The sequence below is a fragment of the Rana temporaria genome, chromosome 4 (genome assembly GCF_905171775.1).
Source record: "Rana temporaria chromosome 4, aRanTem1.1, whole genome shotgun sequence".
Taxonomy (NCBI): Eukaryota; Metazoa; Chordata; class Amphibia; order Anura; family Ranidae; genus Rana; species Rana temporaria.
The window spans coordinates 119,533,362-119,549,973 of NC_053492.1; the positions used below are offsets into that span (position 1 = coordinate 119,533,362).

A 16,612-nucleotide genomic window follows, 5' to 3' on the forward strand; every position below is an offset into this window, starting at 1 on the left:
GACTTGCGACATGAAACTGCCTTCCACAACCTTATACTCAAGGGCCAGTTCACACCAGATGCAGTTCCGTGCACTTTTTTTCCTTTTCAGTTTCCGGTGCAGAAACTGACTGCATTGGTGTGAACTAGAGCCATTGGAATACATGGAAAACACTGTGCATGCATTTTGTGCAGAAAAAAAGCACACCGAACTGCATCTGGTGTGAACTAGCACTAATAGAGTTTAGCTTTTCTTAATCCAGCTTTAAGCCTCCTACACAGCGGTTTCCATTTCAGTTAATGTTTTTTAACCTATATGTGAAATTGATGATCACTGGCACTTGCTTAGGATAATTGGTTAATCATATACCTGGCTCATAGTCAGGTTGAAAAGACACAAGTCCATCTAGTTCAACCATAAAAATAAATATCAAAAACAATCCAATATGCCCGATCATATACCCACTTGAATCCCCAAAAAATCCCTGACTTTGTGCAATTGTACAAAATGTGCAAGTATGCATTCATGTTGGTTTGAAGCCAAAGGGTAATCACACCAAATACTAATTTTAATGTTAACTCAATTTGCATTTTGTAAATTGATAAAAATAAACAATTACATAAATATTTTTGAAAGCACTCTTACTTTACAGCATTTCTTCACACCTACCTAAAACTAGTGCACAATACTGCAGGGAATGGATGACGCTCCAGTAATGGGGTCTAGTGATGCAAACGCAGGAACAGCCAAAGCTTCAAGATGTTGATCAGGAGGTAAAACTCCTCTGATGACCAAACCCCCTAGAAGGCCAAGGTGCCCTAAAGGCCGAAATCCATCTGGCAGATCTTCCAAAACTTGGGACGAAAGAACCACCCCTCATTCCAGAGACAGATTCTGGACCCACCAAGCCATCCTGGTCCTTAGTTCCAACCAAATCAGTCTGTCCAGCATTACAATTTATTCCTCTACCTATGCAACAAGCAGTTAACCCTTGGTGGGTGGGTGTTTGTATGGAGCACAGGTGCTCCTATGCACTTGCACTAGCTACAGGTGCTCAATCAGCTCACTCACAAAGAAAGGTTCAGAGACCAGACAAGTGCTGAGGCAATGCCAGCAGCTCTGGACCTGGAAAGGGCTTTGCAGCTAGTTTTTACGATAATAGAATCTGGAAAGTACACTTGTCAGAACAGCATGCCTGTGTCACTTCCAGACCAGCCCTACAACACCCAGTTCAGAGAGGTCTGGACGTAGCATTTTAAATACCAGACTGAAAAATGCTGGTTGGTCTTTAACACAGCAGAGCTGAATAAAATAAGTCTATTCTTCTACAACACTAGCACCAAACTGTTTCGTGCTGGTAGCAGGCAGCGTTATTCTGGGCTGGCCTACATTTTTTTCCTCTAACCCTCCTGTAGGTAGCAGTATAGCCCAATAATGTGACTGTCAGTCAATGGACGAGAAAGAAACTTACTTATCCTCATGTCATAACTTGGTAACGGATTATAAAGCAAGCATGTGAGACAAACAGAATGCTATAATATGTAGGCAATGAATTTGTCTTTTTTCATTGATGCAAGTTATCTTACCTTTCTTCCCAACTTTGTGACCGATGCATCTCTCGGACTCCTCGACCAAACCCACTCTCAACTTCATCAAAACTTCTTTGGTAGAAACCACCTTCTCCTCTTCCTCTGCCTTTAAAATTAGATCAACATACTATATTACAAAAAATTGGATTTTCATACTTAACGCAAGATCTATTTCTTAGAGTTCATTAAAGTGATACTAAACAGAAGTGTTAATTGCCATAATTAAGTCCCATAAATCATATACATCATGCCACTTCTGTATTTTGCCTTTTTTTAAATCCTCTAGGTACCTTATTCCTGCAATGCTGTTGTGTGGTCACCTGATCTTTCCCTTTTCTTTGGCATCTGCAGGGAAAGATCTTTGGGAGGGGCTTCTATTACTTTGCTGGTGTATGCTCTCTACAATGAGTCTGTCGGGACAGCCCCGATTGGTGCTGAGCCAGTCACATGATGACTAAAATTAAAACAGATTACAAAACATCAAAGAACTGTTGTACAGCTCCCTATAACATCTGTATTTAACATAAAATAGTGTATTTGTGAATTAACATGGGGTAGTTTTTTTCCCCCCCCCAAACACTGATGTATATTAAAACAAAGTGTTTTTGTGAGTTTAAGTAAATGTAATTATTCAGCATACTATATCCCATCCCTATATTGTTTAGCAACAGGAAGACGTGGAGAAGGAAGGATGGGAATGTAATTTACCACTGTGTATACACCCACATGTGTATCTCTATGGTCATGTGGGCTGCACAGATGACAAAAAAGGAAATGAAGACCTTAAAGGGGAACTGAAAATGAGCATGCTCTGTAGAGGAACCAGCTGGTATACACAATCTGGGGCTGTACTTGGGACACAAATAGTGGAGGTGCAGTTGAAGGCAGGATCAACCAGGTATTTCAAACTCTACACAAAAATGCTTTATAGTAGCTTTGTGAGTACGAACACGCATATATAGCATGTAATGAGAGCTTTTCATGGTCTGGGTTTAAATGACACCAATGGACCCAGGATTCAGAGACAATCAAGTTATTACTTCCACCTACAAAAGGATTGGACACTAGCAAACAACAAAGTGATCAGGCTGTTATAACAGCATGCATTAGTTTTGTTTAAAAGCAATACCAGGATTAGGATTATAAGGTCCCTCAATGAACTCCAAGAAATGGATATAAAAATAAGTACAATTTTTTTTTTTTACATTTCCTGTAAATGCCATATCGGTATAGTACACTGGAGTAGATGTCTAGACCATAGGGGTTATATGACACTACCAATGTCCCGATTGGCCACTGCAGAAACTTTGCTTGGAGCATACTCTGCTGCACTCAAGCCACAAATTTAACCACTTGCTTACTGGGCACATAAACCCCCTTCGTTCCCAGGCGAAATCTCAGCGTCCGGCACTGCGTCGCTTTAACTGGCAATTGCGCGGTCGTGCGACGTGGCTCCCAAACAAAATTGGCGTTCTTTTTTCCCCACAAATAGAGCTTTCTTTTGGTGGTATTTGATCACCTCTGCGGTTTTTATTTTTTGCGCTATAAACAAAAAAAGAGCAACAATTTAAAAAAAATATATATTTTTTTTACTTGTTGCTATAATAAATATCCCAATTTTTTTTTTAAAAAACTATTTTTTTTCTCAGTTAAGGCCGATACGTAAAAAAAAATAAAAATAAAAATAAATCGCAATAAGCGACTGGTTTGCGCAAAAGTTATAGCGCCTACAAAATGGGGAACAGAATTATGATTTTTTTTATTATTTTTTTTTTTACTAGTAATGGCGGCGATCTGCGATTTTTATTGGGACTGCGATATTGCGGCGGACGTATCGGACACTTTTGACACAAATTTGGCGCCATTCACATTTATACAGCGATCAGTGCTATAAAAATGCACGAATTACTGTATAAATGTGACTGGCAGTGAAGGGGTTAACACTAGGGGGTGAGGAAGGGGTCAACTGTGTAGCCTGGGTGTGTTATAACTGTGTGGGGGGAGGGGGGTGACTGGGGGAGGTGACCGATGCTGTGTCTCCATGTACAAGAGACACAGATCGGTCTCCTCTCTCCCTGACAGGACGTGGAGCTCTGTGTTTACACACAGAGCTCCACGTCCCTGCTGTCACCTGCCGTGTCACCGACGATCGCGTATACCCGGCGGACATCGCGGCCGCCAGGTACACGAATCGGGTCTTCCCAACTGTCCCGGCGATGCGCCGGGACAGTTTTTACCCGCCGCGCGCCACCCAGTGGCGCGCGGGTAATGCACATAAGAGGCCGTGTTTAAACGGGCACTTGAGAGCCGCGCTGCGGACGTATTTCGTCTATAGCGCGGATCTCAAGTGGTTAAAAAAGGACACAGGAGTTGATTCTTTGACCACTGGACATCATGTAAAAAAATATTTTTGAACCTAAATAAAGAAATTTTTGGGCCTTTAAATTCAAAATGGGGTCTGTAAAAAATGGGGTGTAGAACCCCCAAAATCTTTCCACCATATAAAATCATAGAAACTAGGGGAATAACCACTTGATTCAGAAGGAAGACCAGCAACAGCTGGCAACAATGGGGGAGTCAATTGGAGTTTGGCAACCGTTGGCAACAAGAGAGAGTACACCCCTAAGTGAAAATGTCCAAATTGGGCCCAATTAGCCATTTCCATCACTGTGTCATGCGAATTGTTCGTGTTACAAGGTCTCAGGTGTGAATGGGGGCTCTCACACTGGTCACTGGAAGTTCAACATGGCACCTCATGGCAAAGAACTCTTAGGATCTGAAACAGAATTGTTGCACTACATAAAGATGCCCTGGGCTATAAGAAGATTGCCAAGACCCGGAAACTGAGCTGCAGCACGGTGGCAAAGATCATACAGCGATTTAACAGGACAGGTTCCACTCAGAACAGGCCTTGCAATTGTCGACAAAATAAGTTGAGTGTACGTGCGTCATATCCAGAGGTTGTCTTTGGGAAATAGACGAACGAGTTCTGCCAGAACTGCTGCAGAGGTTGAAGGGGTTGAAGGGGGTCAGCATGTCAGTGCTCAGAACATACGCCGCACACGGCATCAAATTGGTCGACATGGCTGTCGTCCCAGAAGGAAGCCTCTTTTAAAGATGATGCACAAGAAAGCCTGCAGTTTGCTGAAGACAAGCAGACCAAGGACACGGATTACTGGAACCATGTCCTGTGTTATGACCAAGATAAACTTATTTTGTTCAGATTGTGTCAAGTGTGTGTGAAGGCAACCAGTTGAGTACAAAGACAAGTGTGTCTCTACAGTCAAGCGTGGTGGTGGGAGTGTCATGGTCTGGGGCTGCATGAGGGCTGCCGACACTGGAGAGCTACAGTTCATTGAGGAAACCATGAATTTCAACATGTACTGTTACATACTTGGGTAGAGCATGATCCCCTCCCTTCGGAGACTGGGCCGCAGGGCCGTATACAAATAAACATAACGACCCCAAACACACCTCCTAGGCGACCACTGCCTTGCTAAAGAAGTAAAGGCGATTGACTGGCCAAGCATATCTCCAGACCTAAACCCCATTAAGCAATCTGTGGGGCATACTCAAATGGAAGGTGGAGGAGCGCAAGATCTCCAACATCCACCAGCTCCAAGATGTCATCGTGGAGGAGTGTAAGAGGACTCCAGTGGCAACCTGTGGAGCTCTGGTAAACTCCATGCCCAGGAGGGTTAAAGTAGTGCTGGAAAATAATGGTGGCCACACAAAATAGTCACTTTGTGCCCAATTTGGACATTTTCACTTAGGGGTGTACTCACTTTTGTTGTCAACAGTTTAGACATTAATGGCTGTGTGTCGAGTTATTTTGAGACAGAAAATTTACACTCACTATTTTATATTGTAGCAAAGTGTCATTTCTTCAGTGTTGTCACAAAAAAGATAATAAAATATTTACAAAAATGTGAGGGGTGTACTCACCTTTTGTGAGCTACTGTATATACTAGCTTTCTGTAGAAGATTGTACCTGCTGTGGTCTATACAGGAGTAGCAAGGTAATACAATTATATTGATATATCCTGGTAATGAAGTAATTGAACTACTAATTATTTTAGGTAATAGAAAAGCCCTTGTACAGCACAATAAAGTTTGTTAGTCAAAATTTTATTTCAAAAGGTTAGGCATTGAGTTGGATGATTCTATCAATATCCTTGCATGGCAGTAAAGACTCACTTAAATACTGAACTCTGCTTCACTCAAGTCACAAAAAATTTTTAAAAATTGGGCAGAGAAATATTGGAATGTCTATGTACACAGGGAAAAAACCTAGAACCTTTACTCCCTACTTACCTCGACCTCTGGAAGAACTGCGACCTCTAGGAACCCCTACTACTGTCCCTCCTCCAACACCAGTGCCCCTCCCCATGAGGCGCAGCACAGCAGTACTGTTAACAGACATTGAGAAGTTTCTCTGTGGGCAAAAAAAGAAACATTAGCGATTGATTAGTAAAGGAAACAGGGAAACATTAGTAACTGGGTAATATTTATCATCTTAAAAGATAACAGAGCAGCTTCATATGTCAAAAAATAAGAGTTAATCTAGATCCTATCTAGACCTAAACTGGCCACCCTTGAAATGATGCAGAGAAAATACATTATTTTTAGTGGAAGGAATTGCTCCTCTATGACATGAAGTAGTGGTCGTCAGACAGACAGACAGAACATAACGCCACTAATTCCCAAGGAGGGCACAGACACCAAATTATTGAGCATTGTCTAAATCAGGGGTCTCCAAAGTACGGCCCGCGGGCCACATCCGGCCCGTTAGGAGGTTTTGTCCGGCCCGCAGCTTCAGTCACCAGACTCACTGCAGGAACGGAGTCTGCTCAAATTGCGGGGCTTGCTTTGCCTTCTGACAGGCATTGAGGGAGTGTCCCAACAAAGCCTGTGTTTCAGTGCAGACCTGCTGCTCCTCCCAGCTCCTCCCCCGGAGTTAGATTAAGTTTCATCTTTGCTGTAACAGCTTGTCCGTGTAAGAGGGGCGGGACCCGGCAAGTGCAGTGTGTGTCTGCTCTAAACCAGCTCTTCAGAGAAGCAGCACAGAACACACTGATCTACGGGGAATAGCAGAAGGTGATGGGGAGAAAAATGTGCTGGAGGAGGCTGGGCTTCACACAAGTTAAGAGGGGGGCTCCGATGGGGATGTAGATGTTCAGGGGGGTGTGCAGGAACTCTGATGGGGGAGACACATGTGTGCAGGGACTCTGATGGGGGGGGGGGGGGGGGGGGGGGGGACACATGTGTGCAGGGACTCTGATGGGGGGACACATGTGTGCAGGGACTCTGATGGGGGGACACATGTGTGCAGGGACTCTGATGGGGGAGACACATGTGTGCAGGGACTCTGATGGGGGAGACACATGTGTGCAGGGACTCTGATGGGGGAGACACATGTGTGCAGGGACTCTGATGGGGGAGACACATGTGTGCAGGGACTCTGATGGGGGGACACATGTGCAGGGACTCTGATGGGGGGACACATGTGCAGGGACTCTGATGGGGGGGACACATGTGTGCAGGGACTCTGATGGGGGGACACATGTGTGCAGGGACTCTGATGGGGGGGACACATGTGTGCAGGGACTCTGATGGGGGGACACATGTGTGCAGGAACTCTGATGGGACACGTGTGCAGGGACTCTGATGGGGGGGACATGTGTGCAGGGACTCTGATGGGGGTACACAAGTGTGAGGGGACTCTGATGAGGGTCACAAGTGTGGAGGGGGTTCTGATGAGGGTCACAAGTGTGGAGGGGGTTCTGATGAGGGACGCAAGTGTGGAGGGGGTTCTGATGAGGGACGCAAGTGTGGAGGGGACTCTGATGAGGGACGCAAGTGTGGAGGGGGTTCTGATGAGGGACGCAAGTGTGGAGGGGACTCTGATGAGGGACGCAAGTGTGGAGGGGACTCTGATGAGGGACGCAAGTGTGAGGGGCTCTGATGAGGGACGCAAGTGTGGAGGGGACTCTGATGAGGGACGCAAGTGTGAGGGGCTCTGATGAGGGACGCAAGTGTGGAGGGGGTTCTGATGAGGGACACAAGTGTGGAGGGGGCTCTGATGAGGGACACAAGTGTGGAGGGGGTTCTGATGAGGGTCACAAGTGTGGAGGGGGTTCTGATGAGGGACGCAAGTGTGAGGGGGTTCTGATGAGGGACGCAAGTGTGGAGGGGGTTCTGATGAGGGACACAAGTGTGAGGGGACTCTGATGAGGGACGCAAGTGTGAGGGCCTCTAATGAGGGTCACAAGTTTGGAGGGGGCTCTGATGAGGGACACAAGTGTGAGGGGCTCTGATGAGGGACACATGTGTGAGGGGGTTCTGATGAGGGACACAAGTGTGAGGGGCTCTGATGAGGGACACAAGTGTGAGGGGACTCTGATGAGGGACACATGTGTGAGGGGGTTCTGATGAGGGACACAAGTGTGAGGGGACTCTGATGAGGGACACATGTGTGAGGGGGTTCTGATGAGGGACACAAGTGTGAGGGGGTTCTGATGAGGGACACAAGTGTGAGGGGGCTCTGATGAGGGACACAAGTGTGAGGGGGCTCTGATGAGGGACACAAGTGTGGAGGGGGTTCTGATGAGGGACACAAGTGTGGAGGGGGTTCTGATGAGGGACACAAGTGTGGAGGGGGTTCTGATGAGGGACACATGTGTGAGGGGACTCTGATGAGGGACACAAGTGTGAGGGGACTCTGATGAGGGACACAAGTGTGGAGGGGGCTCTGATGAGGGACACAAGTGTGAGGGGGCTCTGATGAGGGACACAAGTGTGGAGGGGGTTCTGATGAGGGACACATGTGTGAGGGGCTCTGATGAGGGACACATGTGTGAGGGGACTCTGATGAGGGACACAAGTGTGAGGGGACTCTGATGAGGGACACAAGTGTGGAGGGGGTTCTGATGAGGGACACAAGTGTGGAGGGGGTTCTGATGAGGGACACAAGTGTGAGGGGGCTCTGATGAGGGACACAAGTGTGAGGGGGCTCTGATGAGGGACACAAGTGTGGAGGGGGTTCTGATGAGGGACACAAGTGTGAGGGGGCTCTGATGAGGGACACAAGTGTGGAGGGGGCTCTGATGAGGGACACAAGTGTGGAGGGGGCTCTGATGAGGGACACAAGTGTGAGGGGGTTCTGATGAGGGACACAAGTGTGAGGGGCTCTGATGAGGGACACAAGTGTGGAGGGGACTCTGATGAGGGACGCAAGTGTGAGGGCCTCTAATGAGGGTCACAAGTTTGGAGGGGGCTCTGATGAGGGACACAAGTGTGAGGGGCTCTGATGAGGGACACATGTGTGAGGGGGTTCTGATGAGGGACACAAGTGTGAGGGGCTCTGATGAGGGACACAAGTGTGAGGGGACTCTGATGAGGGACACATGTGTGAGGGGGTTCTGATGAGGGACACAAGTGTGAGGGGACTCTGATGAGGGACACATGTGTGAGGGGGTTCTGATGAGGGACACAAGTGTGAGGGGGTTCTGATGAGGGACACAAGTGTGAGGGGCTCTGATGAGGGACACAAGTGTGAGGGGCTCTGATGAGGGACACAAGTGTGAGGGGCTCTGATGAGGGACACAAGTGTGAGGGGACTCTGATGAGGGACACAAGTGTGAGGGGCTCTGATGAGGGACACAAGTGTGAGGGGCTCTGATGAGGGACACAAGTGTGAGGGGGCTCTGATGAGGGACACAAGTGTGGAGGGGGTTCTGATGAGGGACACAAGTGTGGAGGGGGTTCTGATGAGGGACACAAGTGTGGAGGGGGTTCTGATGAGGGACACAAGTGTGAGGGGCTCTGATGAGGGACACATGTGTGAGGGGACTCTGATGAGGGACACAAGTGTGAGGGGACTCTGATGAGGGACACAAGTGTGGAGGGGGTTCTGATGAGGGACACAAGTGTGGAGGGGGTTCTGATGAAGGACACAAGTGTGAGGGGGCTCTGATGAGGGACACAAGTGTGGAGGGGGTTCTGATGAGGGACACAAGTGTGAGGGGGCTCTGATGAGGGACACAAGTGTGAGGGGGCTCTGATGAGGGACACAAGTGTGGAGGGGGCTCTGATGAGGGACACAAGTGTGGAGGGGGTTCTGATGAGGGACACAAGTGTGAGGGGGCTCTGATGAGGGACACAAGTGTGGAGGGGGTTCTGATGAGGGACACAAGTGTGGAGGGGGTTCTGATGAGGGACACAAGTGTGAGGGGGCTCTGATGAGGGACACAAGTGTGGAGGGGGCTCTGATGAGGGACACAAGTGTGGAGGGGGTTCTGATGAGGGACACATGTGTGAGGGGACTCTGATGAGGGACACATGTGTGAGGGGACTCTGATGAGGGACACAAGTGTGAGGGGGCTCTGATGAGGGACACAAGTGTGAGGGGGCTCTGATGAGGGACACAAGTGTGGAGGGGGTTCTGATGAGGGACACAAGTGTGGAGGGGGTTCTGATGAGGGACACAAGTGTGAGGGGGCTCTGATGAGGGACACAAGTGTGAGGGGGCTCTGATGAGGGACACAAGTGTGGAGGGGGCTCTGATGAGGGACACAAGTGTGGAGGGGGTTCTGATGAGGGACACAAGTGTCAGGGGGATCCTTTTTTTAATTCTACTCTATTCCATAGCTGAGGAGTCATTTTTAAATAGCTTTTTTTTTTTCGGCCCGCGAATATCTGTAAAATATACAATGTGGCCCTCGAAGTAAAAAGTTTGGAGACCCCTGGTCTAAATGAAAAGACCAGCAACTGATACTGCCACCACCCTCTCCTTCCAAAATCAAAAAAAGTGTTTGTTGATGCTGCCATCGCTTTTTCACAACAATCAAATCTACACACTTTTCCGCTCCTCCAGCTGTGTGATCACACAAGAAATTTTATAAAGCTGCTTACTAACTCAGTTTAACCATGTCTGGGAATTTTTTTTTTTTTTTCGCCACTCCATTCAGGTGATTGGATACTGGCAAAAACTTCATTGGGTCTGCTCCTGTACAACCCTGCCCACTCCATGAGCATCCAGTTTTGTTAACTAGCAACAGATCACAGGAAAGACAGGTGAGACAGGAGGGACTGGTGCTCTGTACTGTACTCCAGGATATGTTATTTACTGGTACTTACCTGTAAACCCATTATCTTGGCGTACAGGATACTGGCTGAGTATTAGGAGGTAGACCGATATGGGTTTTTCTCTGGCCGATGCCAATATTTAGAAATTGGGACAGCCGGTGGCCGATATATGATGCCGATTTTTGTGGCCGATATTTTAGGCCAATTTAAAAAAAAAAAAAGAAAACGCACACACCTCACCTACTCCACTCCTTCGTGCTTACTCCTGTCACTCTAGCACACACTTGATGTCCTCAGTACAGATGGCACTGGTTTGGCACTGACAGGGCACTGGTCTGGAACTGGCATGTGGCACTGACAGATGGCGCCGATTGGCAGTGGCACTGGCAATTGAAACTGGTTGGCACTGGCAGGTTTCACACCAAGCCAAGTGTAACTGTGTGAAACTAAGAGGAGAGGGAGGAGCTGTCAGCTCGATGTCGGGGGTGGGCGGGACCCAGCAGCTAAATTACACCAGCCAAGGATTGGTCTGCTTTAGAAAGGGGGCGGGGCCACATACACGTAGCGGCCTGCCCAGATACAATCCCATTGGCTGGTGCAATATAGCTGCTGTCCGCCCACCCCAGCATCAAGCTACACAGCTCCTCTCTCTCCTTTGTTACTTGTCAGTTTCACACTCGCGGCGCTTGATGCTGCCAGAGTCGCCGAGTGTGGAGAAGGGAGGAGGAAAGGCGGTCAGTGTAAAATAGCCTAATTTTTATAATAAAAATCGGCCGATTTATCAAAAATGGCCAAATATTGGCCGATGTATCGGTCTACCTCTACTGAGTATTCATAGACTCTGGGTTAAAGTCTTGTACCTTCAATTTTTTTTAAAACTGTCACGCTTTTGAGTACACAACCGTGTGCTTCCCTCATTTTCTTTCAGATTAAGATAAAAGGAATTTTGACTTGACTTAAAATTCCATGTCTTGGGAGTGCAACACAGGGCACAGGCCACTGTCCCTTAACCACTTCCTTACTGGGCACGTATACCCCTTCCTGACCAGGTGAAATTTCAGCTTCTGGCACTGCGTCGCTTTAACTGACAATTGCGTGGTCGTGCGACATGGCTCCCAAATAAAATTGGTGTCCTTTTTTCCCCATAGAGCTTTCTTTTGGTGGTATTTGATCACCTCTGCAGTTTTTATTTTTTGCGCCATAAACAAAAAAAGAGCGACAATTTTGAAAAAAAGTCAATATTTTTTACTTGTTACTATAATAAATGGCCCATTTTTTTTTTTTTTTTAAAAACATTTTTCTCAGTTTAGGCCGATACGTATTCTACATATTTTTGTTAAAAAAAAAAAAAAAAAATAGGGGACAGAATTATTAATTTTTATTATAATTTTTTTTTTACTAGTAATGGCGGCGATCTGCGATTTTTATTGGGACTGCGACGTTATGGCGGACACATCGGACACTTGACACATTTTTGACGCCATTCACATTTATACTGCGATCAGTGCTATAAAAATGCACCGATTACTGTATAAATGTGACTGGCAGTGAAGGGGTTAACACTAGGGGGGCATGGAAGGGGTTAAATGTATTCCCTGGGTGTGTTCTAACTTTGACTGGGGGAGGTGACCGATGCTGTGTCCCTATGTACAAGGGACACAGATCGGTCTCCCCTCTCCCCTGACAGGACATGGATCTGTGCGTTTACACACAGAGATCCATGTCCTTGTCCCTGTAACCGCCGATTGCGAGTGCCTGGCGGACATCGCGGCCGCCAGGCACGCGCATCGGTATCTCAGGAATGTGGCGCCCTCTAGTCGCCTGGAAGAGCGTCCTGTCAGATTTAGAAACACCCTGCGGCCGCACATATTCGTACGGCCGTCGGGAAGTGGTTATATTCCTGTGATACTCTGCAATGCTTGCTACAAAACCGAGGCTTCAGACATGCCGTTAAAGCTAGTGACTGAGAAGCAGGATGGAATAGAGGGCTCTGTGACAGCTGGTATGGCCTACTGAGAAAAAGAGACAAAAATGTGGAAACAAATCCAATCATATTTGTCTGATTTGGAAAGAATTTGCAAATGATGGAAAATAAGTATCTGGTCAATATCAAAAGTTCATCTCAATACTTTGTTATATATCATTTGTTGGCAATGACAGAGGTTTTCTGCAAGTCTTCACAAGGTTGTCGCACACTGTTGCTGGTATGTTGGCCCATTCCTCCAGACAGATCTCCTCTAGAGCAGTGATGTTTTGAAGCCGTCGCTGGGCAACACAGACTTTCAACTCCCTCAAAGGTTTTCTATAGGGTTGAGATCTGAAGACTGCCTAGGCCACTCCAGGACCTTGAAATGCTTCTTACGAAGCCACTCCTTTGTTGCCCGGGCGGTGCGTTTGGGATCATTGTTATGCTGAAAGACCCAGCCACGTTTCATCTTCAATGCCTTTGCTGATGGGAGGTGGTTTGCACTCAAAATCTCACGATGCATGGCCCCATTTATTCTTTCATGTACATGGATCAGTCGTCCTGTTCCCTTTGCAGAGAAACAGCCCCAAAGCATGATGTTGCCACCCCCATGGTTCACAGTAGGTATGGTGTTCTTTGGTTGCAACTCAGCATTCTCTCTCCTCCAAACACGGCGAGTTGTGTTTCTACCAAAAACAGTTCTACTTTGGTTTCATCTAACCATATGATATTCTCCCAATCCTCTTCTAGATCATCCAAATGCTCTCTAGCAAACCTCAGACGGGCCCAGACATGTACTGGTTGAAGCAGGGGGACACGTCTGGCACTGCAGGATCTGAGTCCCTGGCCGCGTAGCGCGTTACTGATGGTAGCCTTCATTACATTGGTCCCAGCTCTCTGCAAGTCATTCACTAGGTCCCCCCGTGTGGTTCTGGGATTTTTGCTCACAAATCTTGTGATCATTTTGACCCCACGGGTGAGATCTTGCATGGAGCCCCAGAGAGAGGGAGATTATCAGTGGTCTTGTATGTCTTCCATTTTCTAATTATTGCTCCCACAATTGATTTCTTCACACCAAGATGCTTTCCTATTGCAGATTCAGTCTTCCCAGCCTGGTGCAGGTCTACAATTTTGTTTCTGGTGTCCTTCGACAGCTCTTTGGTCTTCACCATAGTGGAGTTTGGTGTGTGACTGTTTGAGGTTGTGGACAGGTGTCTTTTATACTGATAACAAGTTCAAACAGGTGCCATTAATACCAGGTAATGAGTGGAGGACAGAGGAGCCTCTTAACCACTTCCATACCAGGTACTTACGCAGCTTCCCGCCCAAGCCAATTTTCAGCTTTCAGCACTGTCGCACTTTGAATGGCAATTGCGCGGTCATGCTACACTGTACCCAAACAAAATTGGCGTCCTTTTTTCCCCACAAATAGAGCTTTCTTTTGGTGGTATTTGATCACCTCTGCGATTTTTTTTTTGCGCAACAACTAAAAAAAGGCTGAAAATTTGGAAAAAAAAAATACGTTTTTATTTTTTTCTGTTAATTTGTTTGGAAATACGTTTTCTCTTTCAATTACGGGCACTGATATGGCGGCACTAATGGGCACCGATGAGATGGCACTGATGGACATCGATGAGGTAGTACTGACGGGCACAGATGAGGTGGCACTGATTGGCGGCGCTGGTATGCGACACTGATGGGCACACATAGGCGGCACTGATGGGCACACATAGGCGGCACTGATGGGCACACATAGGCGGCACTGGGCACTCATGGGCGGCACAGATGGATACTTATGGGTGGCACAGATGGGCACTGATAGGTGGGCACTGGGCATGGATGGGCACTGTGGGGTGGCACTGATGGAAACTGGGGTGGCGCTGATGGACACTGGGGTGGCGCTGATGGACACTGGGGTGGCAGCACTGATTTTTGCCAGGTTGCCAGTCAGTGCCCATTTGTGGGCACTGACTGGCATCTTTCTTTTTTTTAATGCTTTTTTTTTTATTTTTATTTTTTTGCAGGTTTTTTTTTTTTTTTTGCCCACCCTGGTGCTCCAGGGTGGGCATCCCTGGTGGTCCAGTGTGGCGATCCGAGGGGGGGCTGCGCTGATAAACAATCAGCGCGAACCCCCCCTGTCAGGAGAGCCGCCGATCGGCTATCCTCTACTCGCGTCTGTCAGACGCGAGTGAGGAAGAGCCATCAACGGCTCTTCCTGTTTACATCGTGATCAGCCGTGGTTGGACACGGCTGATCACGTGGTAAAGAGTCTCCGCCGGAGGCTCTTTACCGAGATCGGAGATGCAGGGTGTCAGACTGACACCCCGCATCACCGATCGCCGCGATGCGCGCCCCCACGGGCGCGCGCGGCATGAAATCCTGGAGGACGTTCTAGAACGCCCTGTCAGGATTTCATAACCACTTCCCGGACGTAAATCGGCCATAGGCCGGGCGGGAAGTGGTTAAAGAAGAAGATACAGGTCTGTGAGAGACAGAAATTTTGCTTGTTTGTAGGTGACCAAATACTTATTTTCCACCATTAATTTGCAAATAAATTCTTTCCAAATCAGACAGACAATGCGATTGTCTGGATTTGTTTCCACATTTTGTCTCTCATAGTTGAGGTATACCTATGATGACAATTACAGGCCTCTCATCTTTTTAAGTGGGGGAACTTGCACAATTGGTGGCTGACTAAATACTTTTTTTCCCCACTGTATGTCTCACTATATAACCTGGATGTAAGCAGGTAGTAACAAGTCCATCAATAGCTCTAATATGTTGTAGGAGAACTGGGGGGGGGGGGGGTTCGGGACCACCCATGGCTGTTATCCTCAGAGTTGTGACCAGCTCTGAGAAGACCAATAGGGGTAAAGGTGAAGGAAGGTATTGCCAGCTAAGTGTAGTATCGCAAGTAAAAGGATTATCAAAGGATTAAAAAGCATTCACAAAAAATAAGATTGGCTCATCTGGTGTAATGGTGGTATCATTATCCAAGGAACCTCTCATCATTTACCCTCTTAATATAAAAATAAAACAGACAAAAAAAAAAAACAAAAAAAAACACGTCCTTTTTCCATTATAAAGTTTTGCCAATAAATCATCTTTCATTTTCATGAATTTAGGTCAAATGTATTCTGTCACATTTCTTTGGTGAAAATAACCCAAATCACAGTATATTAGTCTGTAAGAAAGTTATACAGTCCACAAACCATGGTATACATCTGAAAATGTATCAATCCTGATATACCGACAGCCCATCTCATTTCTTGAGGTGCAAAAATGTCAGGACAGTACAGATCTCCCCCAAATGACCCCTTTTTGGAATGTAGACAGTCCAGGGTATTTAGTAAGAGGCATGGCAAGTTTTTTGAAGTTCTCATTTTTGTCATTATTTGGAAAATTAAGAAATAATTTGTTTTTTTTTACATATTGTCATTGTACAGCATCATAGAATGGGCGTGGCAGTGATCAAGGACACCGACGGTACGAAAATCTAAATTTTTTTTTTTTAACACACTTTGTTACTATGGCAACATTATATTGCCCTGGTCATTCTACTACTCTGGGGAAGCGATTAGTATTTAATTTTTTTACACATGTTTGCATATGGCAATATTTTTCCAATGATACAGGGAGTGCAGAATTATTAGGCAAATGAGTATTTTGACCACATCATCCTCTTTATGCATGTTGTCTTACTCCAAGCTGTATAGGCTCGAAAGCCTACTACCAATTAAGCATATTAGGTGATGTACATCTCTGTAATGAGAAGGTGTGTGGTCTAATGACATCAACACCCTATATCAGGTGTGCATAATTATTAGGCAACTTCCTTTCCTTTGGCAAAATGGGTCAAAAGAAGGACTTGACAGGCTCAGAAAAGTCAAAAATAGTGAGATATCTTGCAGAGGGATGCAGCACTCTTAAAATTGCAAAGCTTCTGAAGCGTGATCATCGAACAATCAAGCGTATCATTCAAAATAGTCAA

General features: G+C 46.6%; 1 protein-coding gene across 2 annotated transcripts in view; it reads right to left on the reverse strand.

Annotated features, from left to right (window-relative positions):
* Positions 1 to 16,612, reverse strand: part of GIGYF2 (GRB10 interacting GYF protein 2) — a 183,988-nt gene that overhangs the window by 131,066 nt on the left and 36,310 nt on the right. For both annotated transcript variants that reach the window (XM_040348946.1, XM_040348947.1), the window contains exons 5-6: positions 5,883 to 6,003; positions 1,566 to 1,674 (exon numbers count right to left, since the gene is read on the reverse strand). In XM_040348946.1, the coding sequence (XP_040204880.1) occupies positions 1,566 to 1,674; positions 5,883 to 6,003 (230 nt within the window). The remainder of the gene's footprint in view (positions 1 to 1,565; positions 1,675 to 5,882; positions 6,004 to 16,612) is intronic.